The 25,934-nt window shown below is 30.7% G+C and overlaps 1 protein-coding gene across 6 annotated transcripts in view; it reads left to right on the forward strand.

The window, feature by feature from the left end:
* LOC130451832 (latrophilin Cirl) overlaps positions 1-25,934 on the forward strand; it is a 365,678-nt gene that overhangs the window by 267,699 nt on the left and 72,045 nt on the right. For all 6 annotated transcript variants that reach the window (XM_056791133.1, XM_056791132.1, XM_056791135.1 and 3 more), the window contains one exon: positions 25,695-25,884. In XM_056791133.1, coding sequence (XP_056647111.1) covers positions 25,695-25,884 — 190 coding nt within the window. The remainder of the gene's footprint in view (positions 1-25,694; positions 25,885-25,934) is intronic.

Here is a 25,934-nt window from a genome sequence, read left to right on the forward strand (position 1 = left end):
AATTCTTTTTGTTAAAATTTCATAGTATACATATTAGGCGGCTTAATAGGAATGGATATCTTGAAAATTTTACAAGCCAACATAGATATTAATAAAGGATACTTGTCAATATCTTTACAAAAATACAGTTGCTTTATCATCTCACCAACAACGAAGTACCTCGTTATGTACAAAAAACTGATATTCCTAATTTCAAAATTACCTTATTCCACAATTCAATCACTCTAGATTTTTCTGAACAATGGAACCGAATTCTAGAACTTTTAAATTTGCATAAAATTAATATTCATTTTTCTCGTCCAGAACATCTCCAATCTCAAGACTCAATTGAAAGACTACATTAAACAATAAATTCTAGAATATACTAGATTATTATTAAATACCCAAAGATTAATTAAAAATGCCTTATGGCTTATAACTATTGAATACACTCTGACGATCCTTTCAACCTAGATATTGAAAAAATTCGTATTAATGACTACCTCAACGACCACAAAGAAAGACTAAAATACTGAGATTTATTAAATGAAAAACAAAAAGAAGTGACAAAATTTAACCTTTATTCTTTTCAATTCCCTTCAGATCGCTTGGAATCATCGAATCCTTGCAAAATAAAATCACCCTAAAAACCTAGATAACAATTTTAAACCTATACTACTAAAATTAGGAACTACAAAAATGACTTATTATAATAATTCAATACATTTTACGACCTAAGTCGACAAATACATCGCTGTTCATAATATTTAAAATAATACGTTTCAAACAAATATTAATTATACAAGTGTATAGGAAAAATTCTATTTTATTTAAAAGACAAAACCGAAAGTAACCCTAACTCATAGGACAAAAAGAGGACACATATACAAGAGGATACATATTTAAAGGCCTAATTGGTAATCTAGACGCATCCTAATATAATAAAACTAGCGAAAATTAAAAAAAATTAATTGCACATCAAGAAAGTTAGAAACTGGTAAATTACCAATAGAAATAAACTCTAGAAATATATGTCATTTGGAAAATTTATAAAAATTAATAGCTACATTTTCAATAATAGAATCACTTACATTATACGAACAACTATAATTTCAACCGAAAATTTCGATTACTATCATTTGTATCCAATACCAATTGGTAAGTCATCAATTATCCATTCGTCGCGCGATTAGAAGAAAACAAACGATTGGATTGCCATTTTTTCTCTCAAAAAAATAATTGCATTAAATTGCCAAAACCAAGAAGGAGTAATAGAAGTTACTGGCAGCTACCTAATCAATATTCCACCAGATTGTTATTTGAAATCAAACCAAGCCCAAGAAGTTGAATTTTAGAAGGAAGGAGTTTTAAGAATTTAGACTTTTGAATGTAGCTTTCGTATTTCAATTTGAACAATGTGAAATAGGGGATTACTTATATCAGTTCTCTAACACTGTAACCTCTATTGTGGTGTCCCTTTTCGATTTGAAAGTGCCGTATTCATATTAATTTATTTAATTGGGCTCCATAGTCATGACATTGATCTTTCCCAAATCTGAAATGCATGTTGTTTCGCATTGGCTGTTTCTTCCACTTCCTGGATGGTTTAATACAAGAGCGCACCCATTTGCATGTGGGAGAACATCGCGGTAATAACTTTTTCTTGACAAGCTCAATTCTCCTTGTTTCATGGCATATGCAACTGTAATAATCTACCAATTTTCTTCACCTTATTTTATTTTTAAATTTATAAGGAAATTTAAACTTTCTAAATGCGTAAGTTCACCTTTCAAATTAACAACAAAAATTTTCAGATTTTGAATGACTTGTTAGAAGATTTCGAGAAACATAAAACATAAAGAAAATCTCTATTATTTGTCTATGTTTGTAATATGGAACAATGTCCATTATTTACCAGCAAATATAACTTTGTGACGTTTTCAGTTCCAATAAGCGGGTTTGACTGTATATAGCGAAACAATATTATAAATGAATTATATTTTGTACAAAATCTTACTTCATTTTTTTTCCAAGTAAGTTTCATTCAATCTTTGTATTTAATTGGAATATGGGTATGTATGATTTAAAATAAGATGCGGTTTCTCAAGTCTCAAAACTAAATGGACGTTACAAATACGTTGTTTGAAGGATATTTAATAATATTAATTGACAAATAACCGAAATAGAATAACCTTTTTATTATTTAGAACCTCTCACCTTCAAGCTATCACCTATGTGTTCCCATAAGTACCAAGGAAGACCTAGAAATAGCTTTAGTGGTTTAAAAAATATCACTTTATTAGAAAGTATACAATCTTAGAGCGTATCTTTCAATTTTGTTTAGTATTTGTGAAAATGGAAACATACTGGTCATCTTTATGTAATACAGTATTTTTATTTGAAAAATATCAGCTTGATCAATATAAGAGCTAAAATTAATTACACTCTAAATGCGTCTGCTGCTGCGTTTACAGTACAGCATAGTATCTGAAAATTTGGACACTATGAAACTTTTTTGTCACCGCCATGTTGGCTCTCTCTTGAGCAAAATAATTTCTTGAAGTATTAAGCGAATTTTTACCGCAATAAACTAAAATTTTGCACCTTGCATAACCTTAGATAAATCATGCTCTCCATTCACACTTGACACAAAAAAAACAAAAAAACAATTGAAACAGTGGATTAAAAGTAAGAACCGGTTCGAAAAATGAGAAAACCGTTTCATCTGAAGGCATCGGTTTATTGGGATGTACATGTGATATTTTTTGTTGACTATCTTGAAAAAGGAAAAATTATCAACAGCGAGTATTATGGGACGTTTCAGCAAATTCAGCAAAAAAAACTATGGCTGAGAAGTGTTGTTTTATAAAGATAATCCACCAGATCTAAAATCTTATTACGGCCAAAATTGATATATTGTAGTATGAATCATATACCATATTCTCTATTCTCCAGATTTAATTCATACGGAGGTTTTTTTATTCACAAATTTGAAAAGTTTTTTGTTATGACGAAGATTATGTTGGAATATAAATTACTTTTATTATTCTGGTACTTCTAGTAGTATTTTGAATGCTAATTGTTGAGCCACGGAATGCTGATTTATATTTTTTTGGATTATTCCAGTTTTCTTTACTGTTGAATTGGGTTTAGAACAATCCTACATCTTCAATGATTTGTGGAAGGAAAACATCTTGTTATATATATGACTATCAAATAAAATGTTAGCCGCCAATTTCTTGGTAATAAATATGTTTATTTTGAATATCCCGAGACATAATAAATGATGTTTGTTTCTTTTGTCAACATTAACTTTATTAAAACATATTTTTAAATCGGGTCACACTAGATAGTTTGAAATCCTAATTTAATTACGCAACGGAGCTAAGGAGAAAGTTTCTAATGACTTAAGTTTCAAATACAGGATGAGGCAGGGATCGCATCCCTTTCTTCGGTGGTAAATTGAAATATAATAAGAAATATTTGAACAAAATTTTATTATGGTACAAAAAGGGTGAAGCTGGAAGTTGTTTTTTAGTACTAATTCCAGTTTGTTTTAACCAATACATCATTCAAGTGATATCCATCAGTTTCAATATATTGCTGTAGTCTAGCTCTGATGTTATACATAATCAGAGACTGAAGTAAACCTTTCATCTTCAGTCTCTGAAGACAGTGTAATTGTGAATCGAGAATAGCTATTCGTATATCACGAATAACTCAATAATAACAAAAACTAATGCATCAATTAGTTATACTTTATCAGCATAAACCACTTAGCCCCACTGCAAATTATCGAGAGGTGTCAAATCGCACGACTATATTCGAAATAAAATTTTCGCAAATTTTAATTTGAACAAGTCAATGGTTTCTGTCATCATTTGACACGTAGCGCCATCCTGTTTGAATCAAGTCTCGCCCGGGTCATTTTCATCATTATTGATCATATTGCGGTTATTGTTTTTAGTGAATTGGTTTTGCATTAAATGCAGCAATTGTTTATAAAAAAAAACACGTTAAGTCAAAAATAAGCCTCATTGTTGAACGTCGGATCAATTTCCACCTGCCCTAGAACCCGAGATCAATCCGACGAATACTAATGCAACAACCCACTGAATCTTATACAGGTTTAGCCCAAAATCTTTGAGCAAAATTTTGCACGTAGAGAAAGAAAAAATTCTGCGGCCGACGTTGAGTTAATAAATTCGGGTTTACTTTCACTATTCAGCAGCAATATTCTCCGCAGTACGATACTCTTTTATTATTTTGGTGCCGGATGACTTGCTTAGATCGACGAAACTATTGTCTATAAGACGTGCGATTTGTTGACTGTTTTCCAAAGTAAATCTGAATAAATTGTAACGTTAATCAAGTGCTAAATCATTCGTGATGATTTGTCAAAGTCTACTCATTATAAATGTGAAAAAGTGAGCTCAATATGACGATTGATCCTTTCGAAAGTTTTATCATGCAGTGACAGATAGAATCACTGGTCTAAATTGAGTTCTTGTCATATTCAAGATCCATTTTTTTCATTTTATGTTAAATGAATCTGTGGATTTAATTTCATGAATTGTCTAGAACGGATATTTGCGAAATGTCGAGGGGTGGAAAAGCATGCATTGATTACTAACATTTTTTCCGTTTCTTAATTTTTTAGGTTATAATCTATATTTAATTAAAAATGGCTGAGATGATAATAATGCGTTATAATTGATAGAATCAACTTCTATAAAACAGTGATGCAGTTCAAAATATATATCGACAACACACAATTAAGTAATAAAGTATGAACGCAGCAAAAGAACGGGAAACTTTTTATTAAGAGAAATGTTGAATCTAAAATAATAAATACATATGATTTTCGATTGAATAAGTTAATGTCAGAAAACACTATTATCCCACAAGAAAAAAGTTTAATTGCCTATTTGAATATAAAGTTCCGTTAATTAAAGTCCCATGTATTCCAAGACTTCTTTTTTTATGTCAAGCTTCGTTAAATGAAATGCGGAATTCACCTGATTCTATTTCTTAAACTATGAATGAATTGTACAGTTTACTAAAGGTGAAATGAAAAGTTACCCAATTAATATTTCTAGGATTTTCAAAGGAAGTTAACGCTGAATACACTAAATTACGATGATTTATTGAATTCATCTCAGTTCGAAGTTCGAATTTCAATTCCGAATTTTTTTCAAACAAGCAACTCGCAAATAACCCTGAACACAATTTCATTTAACACGTTTCACTTGGAGCATATCTTTTCTACTAACAGTTATGATATAGCTTTTTTTAAAATATTCGATCAATTTCAATATAGACTATACACACTAGGTGTGATCAAAAGTTCAATGATTGTATTTTTATAGCGTGTGTTTTATTTACGATGATCTTTTTCAAGTAGTATGCCTCATACCCTTTTGTATTAAGATAAGCAGTGGCTAATTTAAACCCTTTACTATTTTTCCGTCTGCTACATTTAGCAACAATATAAAAAAGACACATACATATTGTCATCACTTTTTCAAAGACCCAACATTGCTAAGTAGGTACCTTCTAATAAATCAAAAGTGAATTTCTTTTCTCTAACATTACGACAAATTTCTTATTAGTTTACTAGGGATCAACGGAATACTCTATTTCAATACTACGACAGTGATGCAAGAAATTAAGGGATCGTCAAACACGTACAAAAATCAGGCCCAGTCTTAGACTAGCTTGAAAGCTAGGTATTCTGCAACTATATTTCATTGTATCAATATTCATTTGAACTTTGTAAGGGTTACATACAATGGCCTTACAATCTACTGTTTCGCAGCAATATATAGATACTCTCGAGTAAATACAAGTATTTATTTTCTAACCCCTTTTCAAGTTGGGAACCATCATTCAGGCGTATCAAATCGTGCTTGACTATAGTGTGAATAAAATTCATTGATGTGAGTCCAATTTATTTTTTTACATATAATTTCTACTATCAATCCTAGTTTTGTTTCTATCGTCTGTAAAGATTTAATTCAATAATCATTACGGTATATAACCAAACAAATTATTGTTATTGTTATCTTTTTCGAAGAACGTTTCCGAATTATTAAATTCGGTAAGTAAACTCGAAGTGGTAGTAGAAGCTATATATTCGCAAATAATAGTTAGATTGTCAACAATATATATCTATGTACTCTAAATATTATTTGCGAATAAAACAAAACGTCGCCTCGACTATCGAGAATTTCGTGAGTTATTGAATTTTCCTTCATTTTTTTATTTACTGAAACTAGAAGGTGTCATCTAAAGGTTAATGAATTTCTACTTTTATTACTTCTAAGATGAAAAAATTTTGAAAATTGGAAATAAATAGAAGTTGGTTTCTATGTTACAGTATAACTTGTGTTCGTAAACTGCTATAAAGATGTATTGAATTTTGGAAATATGTGTTATCGCCTTTTCTCCTTCATAGCGTTCTAGTATTGGACTATCGGTTCATGAAATCAGCGAACTCATGGTAAAGTTGACCAATATCCAATCTAAATTTTTTATTATTAAATCAAGCCTTTATTTGATAGTACCTTGTAACCGTTCTATTCACACCTGAAACCGATGGGCTACAGAGAACTTAGCTTTCTGGTAAAATTAAATAATTGTAGTAATTGTAACATAGAAGTAATAATTACCACTTAATAGCATTCTGCATCCCGTTTATTTCGTTCAAAGGGACAAGATTTATTTTGAGATTAGTAGATTAGAAAGATTTATGCAAAAATTTACCTATGAATTCTCATTGGCAATTCTTATATTTTTTGAATAGTTTCTTTTAAAATAACAGTTAAACAGTTAAATTAGACGGTCTTTTTATGATAGAAAGTCAACTTAGTTTGGTAATACTCTCTAAATATTCATGCTTTTTGGTAGTTATGAATAACAAACGGCTATTCTAATTGAAAGCCAATTTCCTTTTAAAGAAAAAATTAGCGAGGATTAAAACACTGCCTGACAGCAACTGTACAAAAAAACTACTAAATATGTAAACCTAGTATAAGAGGTATGTTTAAAACTGAACCCTGCGCTGGAAATATTAATCCTCATACACAATACAATCTTTCATAAACAATTTATTTTGAAATAAAGTATCGTAAAAAGTAAGTTGATGATGATGAATTAATAATGTCAACGAACTACATTAAATTTACATGTTCCTTTTTAGATGTGTTTGTTTACACACCCTCATAGAATTTTGTTTGAAGTTTGGGAAATACTTAAGAAATAACATCATCACCTATATAATGTCCACTAACAATATTCAACATTACACAGCATGTTCGACTCTTCTGTTTGATTTTCTCAAATTACAAAAGTATCGATCTGAAGCTCTCTTCAATTAATAATATTTTAATCGGAAATAATGGTTTTACGCAACAGTATCACCAGGAATCCGTTCAAAAAGATAGTCTTGTGATTTTATACAAATTTAGCCTCTTCTCTATAAAACTTTCAAAGACTATCATGGTTCCAAGTCCGTAACATTATTAAGAAGAATACGTTTCATTCTTATAGTTACTTATAGTACCGCTAGTATAATAGTTATCATGACCACAGAATAGAATTTTATGAAATCATCATGCCAAATGTAGATACAAACCTTCATCTTTAAAGTGATATAATATTTTGCGATGAAGCCAGGTTTTTGTTTAATACTACAGTTATTGGCCACAATTGTATATATTGTAGTGATACTTGACCTACATGGATGGGGAAGCACAGATCATGACACATAATATTTGGGCAGATATTATCGGCATCACTGTGTTTGCATGTTTTTGTAGAAAACAATTTGAATTTGTTGAGAAATAAAATACGTCGACAGAAAAAATGCATCTTAACAATTTTAATGACATTTATTTGGTTTCAGCAGTCTTATCACATTTCACATTTCACTATAGTTGTTCTAAATTACTTGAATGAAGTCTTCCATGACACATACATTGCAAAAATGTGCACAATAGACTGTCAACGTATATTTGTTTTCTATCAGATGCCTGGAAGCACGCGAAAATCCTCGCAAAGTTCGCGAAAATCACGGAATGTTCGTTATTTATATTTGCATGGACAAATACCATTTCACCATAATCACTCGTTTTGTCCCATAATATCCTCCTAAGTACTATTTTCTGCCATATATCTGATTTCTCTTCCTCCTTTTTTGATAATTGTCCACATTTCTCTTTCGCTTTCTGTTTGTCTTATTGTTTAATATAAATGTAGCTTTTTCTATTTGTATGTTGTCTTCGGACTATTTTATTTGATGTTTATTGTACACTTCATTCCACCAGCTTTGCTTCTAAATCATCGCAATCGTCTCTAATAACTATACCAAAATCTACATGGTTTTGGACTTGTTTTCAATGTATTATTTTTTGTCTCTCTGATTTTCTTGGAAAATTTCTCATTGATCTTTTTCTGTACGATGTTGTCATTTTCATAAAATTTATCTTCGTTTACTTATAGATTCAATGTTTCTGTGAAAGCATATTCTTTTTAATCTTTATTACTCCATGATGTTGAAAGTTGTGATGCACTGTGATACTTCATATTTATGGCTCGTTAAATGTTTATAATAGATAGGAGATTCTTATGTAGAGTAACGAAATATACATTTTCCCCTTTAATATTTTCCCCACCTCGTTGAAATTATTTCGCGTTTTAACGCCAGCACTGTGAGATTTGACACCTGCAATTAATCAATGGGGATTCAGATATGGTTAGTTTACATACGTGAGTGATTCAAAGGTGTGAACGGAGATTTATAAGTGTAATTAGAATTTTATACCTTTCATACCAATAATGGTAATAGCGGGATAAACTTGATCTAGACATTTCCTCTGTTATGTGTTTTTGAAATAACCTCTGTTTTAATCGGAAATAATTGGACTTAATTTTTGAAATTTGAAATTTTGTTTACATTCCATTTGAGTATTAGCCCTTACGATCGGTAAATTAACGCTTCACTAGAATTTAAACTGACTAAATTGTACCAAATATCAAATCACAATACGAAACGATTTTAGTGATAACAAGAAAATAAAACAAGTGATTATTCGCTAAATAGTCAAGCTAAAAATTTATTCTCTTGGATAAATGATCTTGTTATTTGTTCTGTTTTAATGAATAATGCGTTTTGTTTGATTAATATTCTTAATAATGAATTAATAGATCAGCTATCAACGATTATCAAAATACATTCTGTTTTAACCACAAAAAGATCATCTGACCTTTTCACCAACATTAATATTTATACTGTCTGATTTGCGTTTCGACATCCAAGTTATCGTCTTCAGACAAAAGGTAAACTGTGGCTGTGAACTAAGTTAACCTTTGACCTCTGAAAACGGTGACTTCGCGCGTAAGACAGTATCATTTTGGGTGTTTATAGTTTTGTTGGCATAGTAGCCAGAAACAGTCCGACGCATGAGCACTCGTGTTTTGTCGTTCATAGAACTAAAATTCCTCAGTGCTAACTAATATTCAGGCGTTCGCAGAACAAAATATTGTAGTTGGATACCGTTTTCTGACAGTCAAACAGTCCGCGGATTCATAGGAAATTTTGAGTTGGAGACTTAAATAATAATTAGAAAGTTTTTCTTGATTTGGGATTTGAAATAGTGTAAGTTTAATTATTAGTGAGTTGAATTTTGGATGGGTTTTCCCATAGTTGGAATGAATTGAAATTTTTTGCATAATCTAACATGTGCGAATTTGTATATTTGCAATAAAACTAATACATTTCCATGTAATTGGACCTATTTACTCTGAACATATTTCTAGAAAAATATTATAGATTTGTTTTGCTGGAATAAATAAAAACATATTTGGATTTATTGAAATAAAAAAAACCATAAATTATTTTTTTTCTTAAATAAGTTCTAGTATATTTTTAGATTAAATGCTCCAAAAATAAGTACAACATTTGTTAAAAAATTTGTCGATTTTTCTTTATAAACATTTTTCTATTAAATCATTTGTTTCCCTTAGGAGATTATTGTTTATTCTCAGTATATCATTGTTTTTTCTAGTTTTTGCTTCTATCAAGATTATTTCCCATATTCCCTTAAAATTTTCAATTTGGAATGCACCAACTACAATTTTATATTTCTTCAACAAATCCAACAGTTTCAGGGTGGTTTCTGTTGTCCATACATATGTTCTGCCACTCATTTCCATTGTAAATATGTTTTCCTCGCTTTGTATTAGCATCTGAGATGATAAAGATTCCACTCTTGAAGGTCCTGGTTTATTAAATAAAATAAATTCAAACATGTCTCTATGTAAAAAAACTTTCATATATAACTTTTTGACTAGATAATTAACTATTACGAATGTACTTACTTTCCTTATTAAGTTTCGAATAAAACAAAATAATAAATTTTAAAACAGAAATTTGAATGTAAATGAAGAAACTTTAAGCATAAACTGTCAACACAAAAATCAAAAGGGTGTGTTTATAGCATGCTCTTTTTCTGGTTTTTTGAATTGACAGATCAAATCTGTTCGCAGAGCACAAAAATTAGAAATAAGTCACGGACTTGTTTCAAACTGCACTTGGGCAGAAAAAAGTTTCCAACTTGTTCGGGATTTGCCTGTGCGTACAAGTCTAATGTTGAGGTGGGAGTAAATAGTGTGTATAAGTATCACTAACGGTTAAATAAAATAATAATAAAATAACTCAATTGTGAAAACTTTATTATTTACAGTCACATTGATATTTATAGAATATGATCATAAATCTTATTCTAGTAGTCTTTTATTACCGATATGTTATTTTTTGTATATAAACTCTTTCTGAATAGTCTCTTGTTTGGTATTTAATTCTGTTTTAAAAATTTTCAACTTTGTATAATCAAGCCTTTTTTAATATTTCAGGAATAATGGAGTTTTTTTGTCGATTTCTTGATTTTTTTCTTAAATCGGTTTTTGTGTTTTTGATAGTTAGATATCTCCTATAATCATTGACCTTTTTTGATAAGATCAGATTAATTGAAATTTCAATATATTGAGAACCAAGTTCGTTTTTAATACCATTCTATTTCTGTATTATTGTTGATTTTAAAAAGTGTTATAATAAGGAATATACAACGTACAAGATAGTTGGCATCATTGTTTCTCAGTAAATCCAGAAATTAATAATTCGTAGCGTATTATTACTAAAAATGCATTCTGTGTAGTATTGAACTTCGTAATTATAACACAATATTTCCAGCAGTGATGATTTAATAAATAATTAGTCATACGATATTGTTGATATGACAAAGCAGATTATGTGTCAGTGTTGCAATTCAACGATAAACCTCTATTCATAAACTCGGGAGTAAGGCATTTCAAGGCTTACCAGAATAAAATCATCTAATTTAATACGAATTATAAATAATTATACGAAGTCCTGATAGATAAAGTGGTTTTCTTGTTCGTTCAACGTTAAAAACAATGGTTTGTCGGTACAGATTTTCTAATTATTAAAACATAATTATGCCTTGAATACTTTAGAATTTCATGTTTAATAATTATGTACGCTCCAATAATGCTCATTTAACACTATGCATGTCAGTACTGGTAACTACCAGATATTTATAAAATTAATAACATTACCATTTCAGAATACACCTTTAGGCAACTTTTAAGTAATGGAAATATTAATGTTTCATTTATATGGAACTAATAGCGTCTGTGATAAGTTTATATTATGTTCATTAGAAGCTGTAGCTATTATTTTTATAAAGGTCAGTAAATTTATGTTTCGTATAATGTAAAACTGTTCTTGGGTGTTTTCAAAATACTTGTACTAATTTTTTATTGGTTAATATGTCGATACCTTATTTTTAGGACATTTTACCTTTTTCAACGCCCATAAGGCCGTGTCTACTGTTTTGAGTTTAAAAATACTGAACTACGATCATGCATATTAAGTATATAAAAATCACAAATGTGACTACCATCTCGATTGTATAATTAAACACATTGCGGTTGCTACAGCCACAATTGTATATCGGTGCAATCAAGTTAGCTCTAATCTTTTGTGAAATACTCACGGCATACCACTTCTAGGTTTCAATCAAACGAAGCTTTGATAGTTCCATCGCATCGGCAGTCTTATTTGTTTTCCGACAGGAACGTAGCTTTTTCACTTTCCATAGAATTTACTTCAAATTCGTAAACGACTTTTTCTGATCTTGTGAAATTGTCGGCAATTCTTTTTCTTCTTAACGATAAATAATATGCTTGTTATCCATTGTCAAATGTTTTATATTTGTTGTGCAAAAATGTGCCAGTTTGTGATCTCAAGACGATCCCAAAAGATGTAATCTGTTTGCATACTATTGGGCTTGTCGTAGATATAGAGCAAATCATTTTTTTCCTAAACTTTTGAATAAACATATGTTTATCATTATTTTGTGATTGTCATAACAAAATATGTTCATATTATGACCATAAATTACATGTTATCTTGTGACAACTGCTATAGATGAAATGCAAAGCTTAGTTCATTTAGTTAGAGACCTCATCAAATGTATGTCAATTGTACACTAAAATTCTAACATAATACATCACTTTGTAAGCCCACGTGCAGCACACGTCAGTGCCATATCGATATATCGACTGTCTGTGTTTATATATCTCGATCATAATACATATATTTTTATTTGAAAATTTATGAACATAGATCGATTTCAAGATTTTCGTATCAGTTGTCTAGAGATTATCTATAGCATGCAAACATGCAAAAATCAAAAAGGCATTTTTTGGACTTGCCAGAACAGATGATATCACTGTTATTGTTTTCGTTACTACCAAGCTTGAGAAGCTTTGGTACCTGCTGCATTAAGGTATTTATGTTTGAGGGACACTACATTTGTTCTTGTTTAAAAACATATTATGCAAGTAAAGCAACGGCTTAATACAGTTTTTTCAGACTCTGATCCATCAGCAACAACGATTAAAACGTGGTATATTGACTTTGAACCTGGTAGAGAAATTACCGAAGCCCTGGTCATCTGAATTCGCAGTTACTTAAAAAATATATAAACACTCAAATTCGACTGGTGACTGGTCATAAAGATACAACCATCAACAGTGAATATAACATAAGACTATTGGATGGGTTAAGTACAAAAATGAAGAAAGAACTACCTTAAATGCAAAACAAATCTTTTCCACTAACACAATGTACTGTGACACAAATCGATAAAAATCGTAGTCATATATTGACCATCCAGTGTATGCTTCAGATCAAGTACCCAGTGATTGCTTTTTATGGACCTCAAAAGAATGCTTCAAGGAAAAAGAGTTGGCTCCGGTGAAGAAGTGATTGCCGAGGTTTTTAAAGCAAAAACGACTGAAAAGGCGTTAGACAGGTGTAGCAGCATTCGAGTATCTACGTTGATTACTCTTAAAAGTGACTATATTCATGAATATAGTCACTAGTTAGGTGTGCTTTATCAGACCTAGATCCGTTTTTTACGAAAAAATTTCAAGTTTAAGTCTGATTTAAAATTTTGAACAAGTACTGAAATACTGCATGAGTATTTCAGTACAGTAATAAATGTTTTTTTAATATTATTAAGTTAAATAACAAAGACAACTATAAAATAAATATTTATTGCTGTAGTTGTGGTTTTTAGTGGTTTAATTTCATTTTAAAATAATGCATTGGTGTTTATATTGACTAGGAGATAGGCCATTTTCCTAATACATATATGCTTATCTGTTTTTTGCCAATATTTCATTATAAATTTACAAACAAGTACTGAAATACTGCATGAGTAGATAATGATAAAAACACAATAAAAATATGGTGTGTGTCACAGGGCAAAACGTTCCTTTATTTCATGGACCTGTGTAGTATTTGAAAGAAACGCCAATCTAAATAACAAAATTCCTTCAAGTAACATCAGTCTAGAATTTAAACGAGCCAAGAATTTTAATAATTTAAGATGAATTATGTTTTCCCGACCACAATGCTTAGTTCTTCTCTATTGGTGTAGAGGAAAAATAAAATTCCGGAAAACACATTATAGGATACCCTTGCATAAATATTGTTGAAGCGGGAAAAACAGCAGTAAATAAGCCATGTCTTACCCCATAAACCAGATCTTTACGTGAACGTGAGAACGTTCCTGGAGAAACACGCGTAGTTGGAATACGAAAATGTCAGGAAATCCTTTGTTGTTCTAAACGCGTATTTTACGAAATTTATTACAATTAGAATTACATGTAGTTGTTGATTTAATATATATATATTTAATTTTAATATATATTTATATATTTAATATATATATATATATATATATATATATATATATATATATATATATATATATATATATATATAATTTATTTACTAATTTATACTTTCATACCAGAAGCTGTTTCCTCTTATTATTTAGATTCAAATAATGGAGAAAATACATTGATAGTTATCTATCGATAAAAACATATTATATAAGAAAGCTACTGTTCGTTGCATAGTTAATGTGGAAAAGAATTCATAATATTGACACTTGTTGACACCAGTAAGTAGTATACATTGCTTTAGTATAGCAAAAATACGTTTTTCCGTAGTACCTCATTGTTTCTCACAGTTCACTACGAATAATTTAATGAAAATCTGTCTTTTATAAATTGGGTCAGGACAAATTCTAAAAATAAAAGTTTGGAGTGCCACATGCCAGAAGGCAATCACACGTAGTATTTTGCTTAACAAAGGCGCTTTGGGTTGCTTCCCTTTGAGGTAACTGTAGAGCACAATACAGATATAAGCTTTAGTGTAAATAATATGTAATGATGACAAGATCAGTACATCTTATAAATTTAGGAAAATAGGAAATGACACTGACCTATCGTCAACAGGGTCGCTCTAGTAGTAATAAATGTATCATAATTTCATTGGACTTAACGTTTTTATTTTTATAGTTTAAACAGTTGAACAATTCAACTAGTTTTTTGTGGCCATTTCATCAATAACGTAATGATCATCTTTGTGTTGAAGAAGCAAAATATATTATATGTAATTCATAAGTATGTTTCTTCCCTCATTCAAAAACTTTTTTCCGATACCCATGTAATGACTTACTGGCAGAGATATGTGTCACGTAGCCTCTAATAAACGTTGAAAGACCACAACTTTTTCTTCAAATGTTAAATGCAAACACCTTTCCTTACTACTTACCATGACTTCTGCAACTAAAAAGTATATATTTTCCAATAAGCTTAATAGATGTTCGCGAAAGGACTCAATAACATAACATCCACTAATACTAAATGACGTGAAACAGTAAAGTCAACCTATACTACGTTCAAGGAAAATCGGAAATCGTAATTATTATTGATATTTGTGAGCTCGACTGTCTTCATTGTTAAATCTACACCATTGGTTATCTCTGTGTTTGAGAACTGCCATTCGTTTCCTTGCAATGTTGCCAAGTGTTCTAATAATAATAATTATTGAAAAATGGAATTATTTTGTGCTGACAAAATCATGACTTTTTATTAAATGAAATATTCATTAACATAACTACCATACTATATTTTCCGAGCTTTCCAATACTTATGTATTCATCGTCTGAGACTGAAATTATGGTCAAATACAAAATAAGAAATATGTATAAATGTATAACAATAATAAAATTTTACTTACAATAATTAATTAAGATTTCCGGTGATTTTGATATTATTAAAGCCTGTAAAAATTTTTAAACACATGGAATTCAAAATTCAAAATTCAAATTGACGTTGGTAGGAATATTGATTAATTGAAATATTGATTCTGGTTACTATAGGAATTTTCATTAATTTTTAATGGGTTAGATTATGAATGACGTTGAATTTTTATAGGTTAGATAAGGATAAGTTGTAGGAAATGATGTTCATATTGATTGGTAAATTTATGGACAACATTAAATTTCAATAGGTTAGGTCGTTATGAATGTAGTTGAATATTCATTGGCTAGAATATATATGACAATAAATTTTATAGGTTAGGTCGTTATAAGTGAAGTTGAAATTTATAGGTTAGGTGAGGTTAGTTGATTGTTAATGGCGTTAAATTTTCATAGATTTTTTTTCGAAATCTAAAAGATATGCTTAAATTACACTAAGGTTATTGATATCAGTGTTCTTATTAATGAATTGATCATTTTGGGCAATAAATGTTGTTTTTAAAAATAAACGTTTTTTTCAGTTTTCAATCAATGCATTAAACTGTTTCAAATAACCTTCATTCTTTTATATATATATATATATATATATATATATATATATATATATATATAAAATTATCTCCTGACAACCTATATGCCCAATTGTTGATTGAGTTTTCACAAAACTCACCCAAGAGTTGTATTGTCATCATTTGTGCAGTTTTATTAAACTATTTTAATGAAATTATTAAAAAATAACTGCTTTGGTTTCAACATTTTTACAGAATAGGGTTGAAACAATTATTGAAACTTACCATTAAACACATTGACTTCAGTGCCTAAGCACTAAAAAGATTTCACCGCCGATTTTTATTGACTAATCGGCATTAATGTTTCACTTTACTGCGGATTTAAAAAAAATATTCAATTTTCTGTACACAATCCCGCATTCAAAATCAAAATTCGGTCTGCCAGCATAGTCGCTAGTGTTGAAATAAATCGAGTATTCGTTTATTAAAGTAATCGACATCACTGGTTTACTGAAATTAGTACTCGAGTCACGGTTTCCATTGACTTGATTTACTTGTTTTGTTGGTTTTTGCGGTATAGCTTTCCCGATTATTTTGTATATGTTATTTCAGTAGTAGAATTCATTAACTTAGATTTCTGGAACAGTTGAATATTTGCATATATATTATCATCGTTTGATTATCTTGGTTAATAGTTTGACCTTATGCCAACTATGTATTTTCTACTAATAACAAAATTGGAATAAATTCATTTTTAGGTTCTGGTTATAATGAAACTGGAATCTTTAACATTCTAAAATAAGCACTCGATTTTATACGCAGTGAACTTAATATATTATTATTCCACTTCCACATCTTCCAATTTTTTATCAAGACAAGCTATTATATATATTGTTTACTGTCATTTCTTAGTTTTAAAGTTTGATCGATTCTTTTCTCAAGAGTAATAGTCGCCACCATTGAATGTAATCGGGAATTATTGACGTTGTTGATATATGTAGTTATTTAACAAAAAGCAGTTAAATGATTTATTTTATATATAATTCTTAGAACGTATATTGTTTTAACTTTAGAAATAATTCCCACAACAACTGAATTGACAAAAAAAATGCAAATGTTTACCTGATAAAAAAAGCTTCAATCGAACGAAATTAACTATCCAATAGTAAAGAATCTATATAAAATATATAAATGGATCAAAGAAGGTCTCAGTAAGTCCAAAATATGACATGACTTATAGAAGGTGGCTTATGAAGTTCTGAGTAAAAAATATCTAGTTATCGACATGGATTGAAATTTGATTGAGGTTACTAGAGTTCAACTATGATACCACATGTTTAAAAAGTTTAAAAATAATAGAATGGGCAGTGAAACATACAATTTTGAGAAAAAATGGTTGGCGCGAATTGTCAATATTACCGTTATGTTCTCTCTTTCAAAGTATTTCAGTAGCTATTGGAAAGTGGTGTGACTAAGTACGATCTTTTGTCGTGTAGGCAGTTTATCAAAGTGGGGGTTATACGGCCGCTCAACGTCGCTTCCGTATTCATTTCCAAATTGATCGTGCCTTTTGTTAACTCAAAATCAATCTTATGAGTGCAAAACTTAGAGAGTTTTGGAGTGGAATATCTCCAACGGGAATCATAGACCCATCCTTTTTTGAACATGAAACGCGACGAGCTATTACCGTGAATGTGTGAAATGTTACATTCTTCATTCTTCGTGGACTGAATGATGAAATCTTATTTCACCAAGATGTAGCAACAAACAACCCTTATGATCATTAATTTCATCAACGAAGTTTTCCCAAATTGGGCGATATCACGGAGCAGAGCCGTTACTTGAAACTCCCGTACACCTGACCTCACAGTATTTTACTTTTTCTTGTAGGGCGATCTAAAGAGCAACATTTTCAAAAAACGGCCTCTTACTCCTGAAGAACTGGAAGCAAGAATTTGTCATAAAATCGTAAGAATATATAAGCATAAGCTAGTAATTAAATGGAGAAATTTAATGATTGCCTCCAAGAATGCAACCATCAAAATGGACACTATTTTGAAATAAAAACGTTACTTAAACGCTGTTTAATAAGGAAAATACACACGTCTAAAGATTTAAGAGATCGCAGGTGTTGTTTGAATATGCCAGTTAAATCATTGAATGCTTCTAGTCTATCCTTTAGCAAGTGCTGATTACCATGCAAAGTTTTGAAATCGCCTCAGTGTGTTGTGTCCTGAGCTATTGAGTTTAATTATTTACTAATATTGACGCTTTGAGTTGTTGTGTGCTTTAGTGATTATGGGTAGATTTGTATTCAACGACGGTAAAGGTTGCTTTGCAATGGTGTCGGTGTTTCATCTTCAGAAATAATTTTACCAAGATTTGGCAATATCTATGTTCTCACAGTCTATTCAATAGTTGGTCATCCGAGGCATATATTCATTCTTTAGTGAGAGATTCTACACGTATTATAATTTCCAAAATATCGTTAGACTCGTCATTCGACACTCGGTTGTTTAATGTCACTAGCGTCAGTTGGAGGTGCCTTGGTAGCTGATTACACAGGCTTGCACTTCTCGAAAGAAAGACGTTCTAGGCGTCTGCAGACGAACTCAGTATTCATGAGTCACGTTTGTCTGTCGAGTGGGTCGAGTGGCAAATATTGCTCTAGGTGGGATTATATTGGATATCTCGGAAGAGCATTTACCGTTGTAGTATCGGTAAAATAAATTCAGGTCAGCGACCTTTCTTTTGTACTGTCCAATTTTTTGGTCAACTCTGGATCGCCTAAAATTCGAATTGCTCTCGTCTGCATTGAGTCGAGCATCTTTAGGGTATGCTTGGGAGCGGAGCTCCAAATATGCAAGCAATACTCTAAAAATGGAGTAATCAGGGCCTTATAGAGGGTTAGAAATTGTTGCGAAGTATATAACTTGCTCTTAACGAGGGCTCCAAGTTTTTGTGAGCCGCCTTAGCTAATTCGTGACTATCTCACCACATATTGCTCCAACTCCTCCAACTTCAACACCCAATGATCGATTTTGCGGTGATAATGATATTTTATGTCCAGACAGGACCAAATCCAGGACCAGCTGACGTGATGACCAATAAAGTCACTTGAGACAACAATATCTGCCTTTGGGTGGTTTGATTGTAGGTAATCGATTTTATCGGCAAAGTTTGAGAATAAATGCCTGTAGCGGGCTAGCAATGAGCAAAAGATGAATTTTGTTTCTAATTTTTTCGAAATACGTTACAACTATGTCAAAAAATATTAGAGTAGTACACTCGCACCTTGGCGAGATGAATTGAAGATTTCAAGACAAGAACATTCGGGAAGGAGTCAAGATAGTTGTGGTTATGTTAGTTGTGCAGAATTATTATAAAAAGAGGAAAAAAATTACAAATCAATAATTCATTAAAATTACCCCAACTCCAGTTAATAGTGGCTAGGTATGAAATAATATAATATTTGGACATGGCAACATAGTTTGAAATAACAAGTTGAGTTTTTTTATTTACAAATAAGAATAAATTATTACAATACCTTCAAATATGATGAGATATCATCGCTTAACGCGACCGTGAAGACAATGAATCACTGTACAGAATTCTGATTTCCGACTGTAATGGCTGTCAGATAACTGAAATAAAAATTACCCACTTTAGCTGGCATAGCAAAATTGAGTTTTTTAAACCACTATAAACAATCAAGGAACTTATAAATTCACTTACTGGACAAACATGGAACAAATCTGTTTCTCATTTTTCTGTTTATTTGTTAGCTATTTAACAGTTCGTTCGGTTTTATTCAATTTTCGATTTAAATTATCAAACAAACATTAAATTTTACTATCATTCCGGTGAGCTGCATTCAGTTTATATAAGAGGCCAAAGTTTGTGATAACTTTTTGTAAAATTCAGAATAGAATAAGGTTCGTGCTATTTGTCAATTAAGGAAGAAGAGATAGGGTGTATCGTGAAAGAAATGCTGAAAAGACGGCAGGAATTACCGATAAAAAGTATTCTTTTCGCTACCAATTGTTTTCCTCGTTATGTATAAAATATGAATTTATTATGTCAGGAGGGAACGGAGAATGTATAAACTGTATGATACGTTCCATTTTCATCCCACAAAGGAATACTGGAAAATTCGATGTTGATTTTGTTTATATTAATTCGTTTTACTTGTCGTAAATTAATTAAATTTATTCTGGACTTTTTCTCATTATGAGATATGTCACTTCCAAATGGACATATATTTGAAATAAATTTCGGACAATAAAACTAGAACTGGACTCTCGTGCTTTCCTCGACATTTACAACCGAGAAGTGTTCACTGATGTGCCAAGTCATGATTAGTGCTCTTCAAATGCAATTGTTTTTCTATGATAGGACATAGCACAAAATTTAAGTGAAAATTGTAGATGAGATTAGATTATTTGGACAGTCATTTTGGTTTTCCAGTAGCTCTGCACTTATTCCTAAGTACTAACTTTCTTAGCGTCTTCCATTTTTACAAACCTATATTTGTTGTGTCACCAAGCGAAGGAAAACAAAGATGATGGCGAATAAGTCGCAGCTACTCGTCGACAATCAGCGGCCGCGTAGAAAATACGATTTTTTCTGCCAAGAAAAAAATTAACAATATTTTCTCTTTGATGGACTTGTTCAATTTTTCAAAAATCATTATCTTTACCGGATAAATCACCTTGAATGTTCTTAAAGAAACATATTTCTCTATAATTTTTGTTTTTTATCGTTACTTAGTTACTTTTGCAGAATTTGATAATAAAAAAATTATTATCATCAACTATTTTCACAACTTAAGCAACATTTTTCGTGTTAATTCCTTATTTACATTTGTAAATCTAGTTTTACTCCAAAATATTTTTCTGTTTGATTTAGTTTTTTTATAGTCGGAAAAAACTTCTATTACTTCTACTATACCTATACGTGTCATGATTCTTGTAGTTTTGTACTTATACTGGTGATATTCAAAAAGTAACTTCATGGTTTGATATAGAAATTAACTATATTTGCGGATATTTATCATAACGGTTTGTAACAAACAAGATAATCCTTTGGCGTTATTGTCAAACAACTTGAAACAAAACCCTAGATAATTCAATGCGAACCATTGAACTTACTATTGAATTGGACCCATATTATGTTTGTTTTCCAAGTGGAAGGTGAAGTGATCGATTATGTATGTTTAGAACTGTGATAATATTTATTGTCGGTCTGGCTTCCATATTACTAAAAGTATTTATACATTAAGAGGATTTCTCTGTAGAGAACTTACGAGAGCGATTCCAAATATTCTAAATAATACACAATTTTTATATAAAATATTTGATTTTGCGAAACTTTTGTTTTTGTCTTATAATGAAAGTTTTTTAAATACAAAGATCAGAAAGTAATTTTTTAGTACCAAGTGTACATATAATACGTGAAAACATTCTCTGTTAAAAAATACGATGAACATTAGGTGTGTGAGAAAAGTAATGAGAGTGCTCTTCGCTAACCCAAGCTTTTATTTTTTTTTCAAAGTAGTCCATCTATACTCCGGCGGGGCTGTGTCCGTTCTTGGTAGCCGCGCTGAAAGACTTCAACTTGACTTCAACTAGTCGGTCACAGCCTTTTGAATTGTTTCCGAACTTATAAAATGACTTCCTCCCAAGACATATTTGAGACAAGGAAAAGTCTCGAGATTCAAATCACGATTTTTTTTGATTAGCAATTTTCTCAACATGATCAACGTACATGTTTCTTCGATTGTTTTGTGTGTAGTTGTTAGGTTTTCGACACATTTTGAAATAAATATTTCGCATGCTCACATTATTTGACAAAACTTAATGTACGTTGAAAGTCTTTGAATTTAACTATCATCCTTATTATTAAAAGATTGTCAAAAGAGTCTTGACTCGTTTTTTTTATTGTTTTAGTTGTATATCTAATTTGTTTTTGTTAAATGTTGAATTTCTATATGATCTCTCTTTACAAAATTCGATAATACCGTATCTATTGTTTTGCTTATAAAGATAGAATAGAATTGTACCATATAAATCAATTATGCCGCTACGACATGTATAATGTTGATCATCATAATCAAATGTGTCAAGTATATACCTGAAAATCATACTTCAATCCCAATCATGCTCTAAAATGCGAAAATTGATTGACATGATTGTGTTAGAACAAGTTTTGCGGATAGAATCAAGTATTCGTAATTCCAAAAATAAACATCTCATCGGTAGCCCTGAGGATTACATCAGGTTTTGCAACTGGACCGACTTCTCTTTTTTAATTCGATGAATTTATATCTAGTTCTGCCGCATCGAAGCTAGATTTCAAGCTGAGAAGATAAAGAAACCGTGTGTACCAACATGTCAATTTCCATTTTTTATTGATACAACAGGTTTTTGCATATACGATTGTGATAAGGACTTCTTTAATGATTATTAAACAGGTTATGTATAAAGGAACAAAAACAAGCAACTCAGAAACATGACTAAGTTTCACTCAATAATACATCGTTGAAATATGTGTTTTATTTATTCAAACGAGTTATTCAGATACAGGGGCATTTTAATCAATTTTCTGAACGTAACTAATTAAAGAAATGGAGTAAATTCTTCTCTTCGCTGATATCTTAAAATGACTGAATAGGATACCTTTCCTTTCGAATATTTCGGTTTGTGTTTTAATATATATCAAGTTATTTATAAAAGGTTTAAAAATGAAATTTACTATATGAAGATTTTCCCTATTCATGTCAATATAATAGCAACTCCAAACTTATTTAAAAGTATTATTCTTATTAATGTTATACAATTAGTACCTCGGTCACATCCATGATTCACAATATACAGTATTTTCCTGAACTGCATCTAAAAAAACAAGGTTTCACTAAAAAGATGAGCCTGTAAATTTGGCGATATTAATATAACTGCCAGTCATTCACATGAAGTCATATATAACCGGGGTATTAAAGGAATGTGACAATGCACAGTGCCTTGAGTAAATAAATTTTTCAAAAGTTCTGTTAATAACATTCGCTGTTTTGTTATGTTCCATGATTATAGTATTGAAATGTTCTCACTTCTTATTTCTATATCAGATCAATTTGAGCATAATAGAACTAACTAGGTTTGCCAGCACTCAAAATTGGGAATTGGTTTGAATTAATCGAAATAACTTCCCAAGAGCAAAATTTTATGGCTCGCACCAGTCATTTCTGGAAAGACGAGAAGTCGTCGATCATCTGATCGGCTTTGCTCAGGGAGACCTTCAACAAAGTCGAAAGTGGAACATGTGAAGGGTCTTGTGAAATTGGACTTTGGTGTAATAATACCAATATTGAGTGATCTGTCAAATTCACTATCAGCGTACATAAAAATATGATGAACGATTTGGGCATGGGAAAGATTTTTGCCCGAAAGATGCCGAAAAACATCACCACTGAACAGAAGTACACTCGTATAAACGTGTGCGTTGAACTTGTTTAAAGGATCTTCAATGATTTTTAATCTTGACTTCAGTTCTTGTGACTTTCTTTCTCCGAAATTGAAACATGTCTTAAAATGACGGGAACAATCAAGACTGTGACCAGTTAAATACCACACCAGTTGACGACTTCCAGTACTGCTACCTAGGGTGTGGACAACGACTTGTGTAGTGCTGTCCAAGGAAATACTTTTAAAGGAGATATTATTTGCAACGAAATTCTTGGTAAATTAAAAATTAGTCTCACACTCCTCGATTTCAAAGGCATTAACAGTCTTCCAATATCTTTTGGAGTATAATAAGTGTGAATTTTTGCTGTCAATAACTCTCTAATGTCGTTTTTCATATAACGGTATATTATTGTAAATTTTCCAATCAAATCCTTCGCAAAAAAAATCATTTATAGTTTCAGAGCAACACTAAGGGTCTCTAAAATGTGTAACGCTAAATGTTCTCACCAGCGATTGTAACATGTTTTACACCACATGATTTAGCATAAACAACCAGACAATTCAAGTATATTTGTCATTTGTTCAATAATAATTTCTAGTTGATGGGCGCAGTTTCACTTTCAAAGCATTATCTTCTTATTGCATATCTTTAGCTTGCCTATTTTGGTATTCTCCAAGGTCTTAAACGAATATTTAATAATACCATTAGAATGTTTTATAATTAAGTTGATTGTATTGTATGCATCTTGAGCAATGTGTTATTCACAATTGTCACCAAGCAGCAATATTTTTAGTATTATTATGTCACAAGATCGACCTTTAACGTAACTGAGTCCTAAATATTTTGAAACATTAGGAATAGATAGATGACCCCGAACACTTTACTTTACAATGAGTAATTTTAACACTGCGTTTTTAGAAAAAAATTTATTTATAATGAACCTTGAATTAAATATTCTGTCGTGATAGATAGGTGTTAATATAAATAGCAATTTCGTTTTGATTATCATTTAGATAAAACTTTATTCTAGGAATTACAGCTCATAAAACGTGTAACTACTGATAATAGCGCCTTAGGTGTGGTGATTTTACATTAGCACATGAAAATATTGTTTACAAAATTCTATTTTTTCTATTCTCTTGTTATTACATATTTATTCCTATACTCATGGCACATTTAGACGAGTCTCACCCATATATTACCCGTTTATTTGGGCCAATCTAAAGAAAATTTTTGCTTAACAAAAATACTAGCAGTTAACCTTTTGTGCCATTATATAAAAAATGATGCGTAAATGAATATTGTGAATGTTTTGGAATTGCATTTCGGGTTCTTAATCAGTTACAATCTATTCCTTCCTTCTTTATCTTGAATACCTGCCGCGCCACAAATTACTTTTGTTTCGCGAGTTATTGCTTTCTAAAAATCTTAAATTCAGAATCATGTTGCTGACTATTCCCGAAAATACAAATATACTAGAAAACTTTTTGACATTGAGAAGGCCACTGGAGTGTAGATGCATATAATGAATCATATCGTTCTAGACATACATCAGTCTGAATCCGTGGATCTCAAATGGTTTTATATGATTCAAAATAAATTATTTTTCTTTGGTTTACTTTGACATTTCACCTCTAACTCAGTTCAATTGGAGCCTTTCTAGTTTTAAAAGCTTTTATTTAGTGTTTCCTGTTTGTTGTTTCGTTTGAAAATGAAAAATTGTAAACATAAGCCATTGTATAAACAATTAGGAAATTATGGCTGACAACTTCTTTGTTCACGAAAAGGAAAGTGAGCCTACAACAAAAATAAAGCAAGTACAACAGCGCACAGAGATAACTGAAATATTTTGTACCTATACAATATTAATACGAGTACATTTTTGAATAGTTGTTACAGTAATTTTTGGAAATCGTAATAAACTCTAAGAAGGTCGAATAATTATTTGTAACTTATTTAGACCGTGTTTAATTAATAACATTCAAACCAAACCGTTCGAGTTTGATTTTAATTCTATTAATAAGAATGTTATTTGTTTCAGAAATTCGATATGAGACTGCTTATGCTTGTGAAGGTAAAGTCTTGAAGATAGAATGCAAAGAAGGTGAACTTATTAAGTTAATACGGGCAAATTATGGAAGGTTTTCTATAACTATTTGCAATGATCATGGCAATACAGATTGGAGCGTCAATTGTATGTCACCAAAATCTTTGAGGGTCCTACATAGCAGGTATGTTAGATATATATTTTTAATACGCATATGTACAGCTAACTTTTGCT

Source organism: Diorhabda sublineata, chromosome X, assembly GCF_026230105.1.
Source record: "Diorhabda sublineata isolate icDioSubl1.1 chromosome X, icDioSubl1.1, whole genome shotgun sequence".
In the NCBI taxonomy this organism is placed as follows: domain Eukaryota; kingdom Metazoa; phylum Arthropoda; class Insecta; order Coleoptera; family Chrysomelidae; genus Diorhabda; species Diorhabda sublineata.